A 6,238-nucleotide genomic window follows, 5' to 3' on the forward strand; every position below is an offset into this window, starting at 1 on the left:
CAGTAGGGTTTCTGTAACTATTCAGTGACACCCCGTTTACAAATGAGGACACATATAGAGAAGCACAATGACTTTGCCAATAAGGATCGATCAGAGGGATCCCCAGATCCTGACTTTGTATGCAGTGTTGGTTTGGGACAGACCTTCAAAGTTCCTCCTGCCCCCAGTCCTTAAAGGTCATTATAAGAGGAGGTAAAGGGATCTTTTCATGGATTATCTGAAGAAGCTGAGTGTCCAAGAGAGGGGCCAGCTAAATGTAGTCACTCAAGGCAGGGAGGTAGCTGACCAAAGCCAGCAAAGGACTTGAGGCCATAAGAATCAGACCGAAGCTTTGGTCACACATCAGGGCAGGGTGTCACTATGGAGTAGCCCTACTGGTCAGGCAGCATTTTAGCAAACACACCCATGTGCCTGGCACTCCAGGACAGACCTTGGGGACAGACAAGAGGACTGGAGTTCAGCCTCAGGTTGGGTGTCAACCACACCCAGGACTCAGCAGGCCCACAGTGAGCTGAGCCCTTCAGCATACATCTGTGGCTCACCTGGGAGAGACAGGCTGTTGGAGTCAAGGGGCTGAGTGCGGGAAGGTGGGCCAGCACTCACCTGGGTTTCCTCTGTGCAGGTTCGTGTGTGCCCAGCTACCTAACCCCGTGTTGGAAAGCATTAGCGTTATCGACACTCCAGGGATCCTCTCCGGGGAGAAGCAGAGGATCAGCCGAGGTAAGCCTGACACCTGGGTCTGGTGTGTTCACTTTCTTCACTACCAGAAGAGAAGCGCCCGGGGCCTTGCTGTCCCTTTGTGAGCCAGCATACTCCCTGTGCTGTGTGGGAGCACACCCTTGTACTAGGGCAGTACTAGGCAGGGGCCAACAGAGGAACTCAGGTCCACTTTAGCTCAGGAGCTAGCTGGACTCAGTCTTCTCATCTGTAAAATGGAGACGTCAGTATCTGCCTTACCTCATCGGGTTTATTCATTCTCCAAAGACACCTTCCACAGGCCAACCCAAGCTTGCTTTTGTAGTTTCTGGGGACCTGGTAGCTCTGCAGGGCACCAAATACGTACAGAGAGTTTCGGCTGAGTGGAATGAGTGCTCTGGGTCGTAAGAGGAGGGAATTGGGTATGTGAACACACTTTGGGGTAAGTGCTCATTAAAGGGGCTTCCCGGCCTGTGGCTGGGAGACAGAGCTCTGGAACCAGACTAGCAGGGTGCCACACCTGGCCTCTGCCACTTCCTAGCAGGGGGCCCTGGGTGGGCTTCATTATTTCAACTGCTTTTCAGCAAAATTGGGGGAGGAGAAAATTATATTATCTATCTTACAGAGTTGAGGATTAAAAGAAATAATATACCAAGTGACCAGCACATAGCAGGTGGCCAATCATCGTCATTACTGCCACCAGCATTGGTTTTTTTTCTAGCTCTGAATTGCTAGACTAATGCTGTAAAAATATTAGTTGCCCTGAGCTTCCCACCCCCAGCTTCTCCTACCACAGTTTGCTGTGCCCAGGTGCCCCCCCCTTCCTGTGCCATGTGTTGTATCTTTGGTAAGAAAATCAGATGACGCTCTCTCTCCCTTCTCCCCCCTCGCTCTTCTCTGCTCTCCCTCTCTCTCTTCTCTTCTCCACTCTCTCCCTCTCTCTCTCCCCTCTTCTCTCTCCTCTTCTCTTTTTCTCTCCTCCTTGGTGCTGCTCTGCAGCCTCCCTCCTCCACCATAAAGACCATTCGTATAAAAAAAAAAGAAAGAAAGAAAATCAGATGATGCCACCTCCGCCCCTCCCCCACAATATGGGAGCTGGTTGCTGGTGCTGGACCAAATCAGCACTCAGAAGTCAGCATCCGGGAAGGGAGGCTTTGGGCTGGTAGGGAGGGTTCTCTGGGAAGCAGCCGGGACTCTCACCCGAGCTGACCTTAGGTGTCTGCTCAGCGGCATTTGCCTGAGCCGTCTGATCTATGGCTCCAGCCTTCTTATAGTCGATCCTAGAACCCATAGTTCCAGTTTAAACCTCCATGCAGGAGTCTGTCTTGCCTATGTCTGTGCCACCGTAGTGGGGTCCCAGGGACCCCTTCCCACAAGGGCATGGCCTGCCCAGGCTAGCACCTGCTCACCACCAAGTCCCTGAGAGGAGAGGCCACAGCCTCACAGGGTGACAGCCTAGTACCCTTGTGGCTGTGTACTGATGAGATCTGAGGGATGCAGGCCACTAGTGCTTTTGCTCAGCACCCCTGTGAGCTGCCTGGGTATCCTCTCTGGAAAGAGCAGCTCTCTCCTGGCAAGGGCAAGTGTGTGGTGCAGGGCCAGCCTTGGCCCTTGGGGGCACGCCATGGTTAATGTGAGCTGCCAGGATACAGAGGGCGAGCTTAACCCAGGCAGCACTAAGGGAAGACACACCGTGGAGTTGTCATCCTGGAGTGAAAAGAGGGAGTAGAGGCTGGGTGTCCTGAGCAGGGACCCTGGAGGAGGAGAGAGAAGGGAGCAGTCAGGTGGGAGGGACATGTGAAACCATATTGTCAGCTCCCGTAATTGGTGGCCTGTGAGCCCTGGGATGTCATAATGTCCCCTGGCTCTCTACCTCTGTGCTGTGTGTTGGAGGTGAGGGGGAGCTGACCTGGGAGGAGAAGGCATCTTATCCTCCCTCCTCCTGGCCTCTGTGTCCACTGCAAGAGCCTGTCTCCCTGCTCAGGGCCCTGTGCAGGGGCAGCTTAGATGGTTCTCTTGTCTTGCTTGTGTTTGTTCCCCTGAACGCCCCCTCCCTCCTAAACCCATCCTCCCAGGGGGGTTAAGGATTAAAGGGGATTTACTGTGTCACTGGGGCAACTCAGGTCTCCTTGAGAAAGCCGGAGAAAGCCAACACTTCTCAAGCTGAACTACCTGGGGGTATGGGAGTCGGGGTTCATGTGTGCACCTGCAAGGCCAGTGCAGCCTCTGGGATTCCAAGGGCACTGGATGAGGAGTTCAGAGTTCTGGGCATTAGGACCTTCGTGTGTCTCAACAGGTCACATTTTCAGGGTCCCCGTGTGTGACAAGGGATAATGATAGGCATTACGTAGCCTTCTTGTCAGGCCCCATAGACCACAATGGAAACATAACCACAGCTCTGGGTCTGGCTTGTGGCAAACTCCTTTATCTGCCAAATAGGGCTGCCCATTATACAACCCGAGGGTGATCTGTTTGAATGGCCTCCCTTGTCGTTGTGCAGTGCACAGCCTGTGCAGCTGTACATTGCTGGCTTGCTCCCAGGGCCTCCTGCCTTCCTCAACTTCTATCCCATTCCATTCTTTTCCTATGCCTCTACAGCTGTTTACTGCCTATACAGATTAGGTGCTTGGCATTCTTACCTGTACTTCCTATGCCCACACTGAGCACCAGGTTCTACCCACTTCTGGGAGAACTGATGGCCCCATGAGTGGCTACGAGGCCAGTTTTTCTCTGCCCTCCTGAGTGCAGACTCTAAATGCAGCTGCTGGCAAAAGCAGCCTGTGATAAAAGCAAGAACTAGGAGCTGGGCCACCAGCACTGTACTGCCATCCTGGCTCAGTGCTGACCTCAGCACAAGGAGAAGAGCAGGAAAGTTGGGGAAAGGGCATCAGACACCCCCAGTTATCAGTGAACTCAAAATGAAGAATGTTTCCAATGTGCAGAGGCCCTTCCTATCCTTCTTATGGTTAGTCCTAGAACCCATGGTTTCAGTTTAAACCTCCATGCATAGACCCTCCCTACCATACCCGTCCCTCCATGTACACATGCACACACACACATCCACTACTTGCTTTGCTGTGGCTTCCTGCCTGCAGCTCATAGACCTCTGGGTTTGGCCACAGAGCAGACTGGTCACTTCTTCCCTTCATCAGGCTCTCCCCAAACCCAGATAGCCTGCAGACTGCCCGGCACAAGGGTGTGTAGAGCCTGAAATCCAATCTGTTTTCCACTCACCAAGCCACATGCTGGCACAGGGTTGCAGTCTCTCCAGAAAAAAAAAAAAAAAGACGTCATTAGCAAGTCAGTGTGGAGGCCCCGACAGGCCACACCACACTAGACTGCCCATTCTGGGGAGTGAGCTCACAAAGCCTCAGGCTTTGCAGAAGGACCAGTCAGGTCCCAGCAAAATGTGGTCCTCGTTCAAGGTATGGCCCCTTTGCCTGGGTTGAGGTATATGTGTTTGTCTTGTGGGGGCAAACTGAGGCCAGAGGGTCCCAGAGCAGCCCTTGCCTCTGGGTGAGGATATGTTGCAGTGAGCAGGAGAGGCAGGCAGGGAGGTAGTTCCTGGAAGGGGCAGGATGTGCCCGGCCCAGGCTCATTACTGGGAAGAAGCGAGGATGCAGCAGAAGTGGGAGGCTCCGGAAGGCTGAGGATCCTCAGCTCAGGAATCACATTTCCTGGCTGCTTTCCAGCTAGAAATCCCCACAGGCCCCTCTCTAGAAAAGCCAGCCCTGGGGCTTTGTGCTCACATCACAGACTGCACAGCTGGAAGCTCCTCCCAACAGACCTTTTCCTATATACAGGTGAGCTCAGCAGAGCAGGTGACAGCTTGGCCAGGTCACACATCTGGAGTGGGAATACTGGTTTCCCATTTCCCAGTCCAGTGGCTTCTTAGCACATTGTCACCACCTGCCCAGGAAGATATAGGGGGTAAGAATGAGGTCAAATCTCATCTCCCAGTTTCCTGTGGAGTTCTCAGGGCTCAGGCCTTGGTGGGTCTGGGCTGATCCTCACAGCCTCACTTCTCCAGCCCATTCCAGGCACCCAGCCTGGAGCTGCGTCCAAACCTAGGGCTCTCTGGGATTCCCTAGACTATGCTGGCACACACACACGCTGGTGTGGACACTTGCATGCCTGGGCAGAGCAGCCAGGTCCTGATACCCTTCAAAAGTCCTTACTAACAGCTTTGTGGCTGTCCGGAGGCCTGTGACAAGTCTGCTTAGGCCACTTTGCAGTTACTTCGGAGAGACATCTAATGTGGCATTTGCTCCCAATTGTCAGCCAAACTCTTTCCACATTTTGGAAATTGATGGTTTTTCATTTCTCTTTGACTAAATCTTTAACTCTTGACAGAGATTCTGGGGGAAAGAGAAAGATTTTTTTTTGTACCCACTGCAAGTAAGTGCCAGGTTAAGGGGCAAGGACTACAGGCAGGGCTGTAACCTGAGCTTGCTGCTGGCGGTGTGAGCTTGGGCAAGCCCCTCTGTCCCCACTGCCTCCCTGGTAAGGTGGGCGTGTCCTGCTTACCTTATGGAATCTGGGGTTACAGGGATCAGATGAGGTCATCAGGCTGCAAAAGGAAAGAAATGCCCTGCCTGTCAGACTGGGGAAAGTGGGGCTGATGGAGGAGTGGCCTTGCTTATTGCGTTTGCGTGATTGGTTTCCCCCTGCCTGGCATCACTTAGAAACATGCTCTTTCTCTGGTGCCCACACCTGAGGAAGCCCGCTGACCAGTTCTCTCAGCCTTCAGGCTTGCTCTGAGGAGTCCAGGAGGCCTCATTCTCTCCTTTGTCTTCTGGGGCTCAAAGTTCCTCCACCTTCTAGTCCACAGTTCAAGAACCCTTGGGTTGCTGTGGGTCTCAGAGCCTTCCTGGGACCAGGGAGGGGAGCAGGCCTATCTATCCCTGGGCATGCCGTCCACCCCAGACATTGGGGCCGGGTCTGCAGACTAAGGCCAGTCCCTCCCTCTGCTGTCAGATGTTGTTGCCATTGCTCTACCACAGACCCCTCATTCAGTCTGTTATTAGGCCCATTTTAAAGCTGAGAAAATTGAGGTTCAGACTTGCCCAAGGCCACATAGAACATAAGTGGAAGAGCTAATCCTATGTCCTTTTCCTTGTTGGGTCTGGTCTGTGCCTTTGAGGTGTCCCTGTTCCCAGCTATGCACATAAGTCCAAGCCAAAGAAGCTGTAGCCACCCACCAGGTTACTCAGACTCTGTGGTAGCCAGGAGCAGGGAGGCTGAGCTTCAGAGGTCTGTAGAGTTCTCGCAGGGGAGTGATGCCCTACACAGCCACACCTGGAGAGAAAGCTCCGAGAGTCATTCAGTGTGTAATCTGATAGCGGCTTCCCTGGGCATGCAGAATTTGCAAATATGAGAGGATGAGTAGGCAGCCTTTCTATGATAGAAAGGTTCCTGGAAGTCATCAACCTTCCCATAGGCATCCCTGGGATGGGGGACACAGTGCTCCAGCCTCCTTTTCTTGTGTCTAATCTCCGTCCCTCCTGCTGCACTCCCCACTGACTCAGAAGAAGCAAATTGT

The 6,238-nt window shown here is 53.2% G+C and overlaps 1 protein-coding gene across 2 annotated transcripts in view; it reads left to right on the forward strand.

Annotated features, from left to right (window-relative positions):
* Window positions 1-6,238, forward strand: part of EHD3 (EH domain containing 3) — a 29,014-nt gene that overhangs the window by 11,695 nt on the left and 11,081 nt on the right. For both annotated transcript variants that reach the window (XM_003787508.3, XM_023511883.1), the window contains exon 3: window positions 623-720. In XM_003787508.3, the coding sequence (XP_003787556.1) occupies window positions 623-720 (98 nt within the window). The remainder of the gene's footprint in view (window positions 1-622; window positions 721-6,238) is intronic.

Source organism: Otolemur garnettii, unplaced genomic scaffold (genome assembly GCF_000181295.1).
Source record: "Otolemur garnettii isolate 467f Iridium unplaced genomic scaffold, OtoGar3 scaffold00022, whole genome shotgun sequence".
In the NCBI taxonomy this organism is placed as follows: Eukaryota; Metazoa; Chordata; class Mammalia; order Primates; family Galagidae; genus Otolemur; species Otolemur garnettii.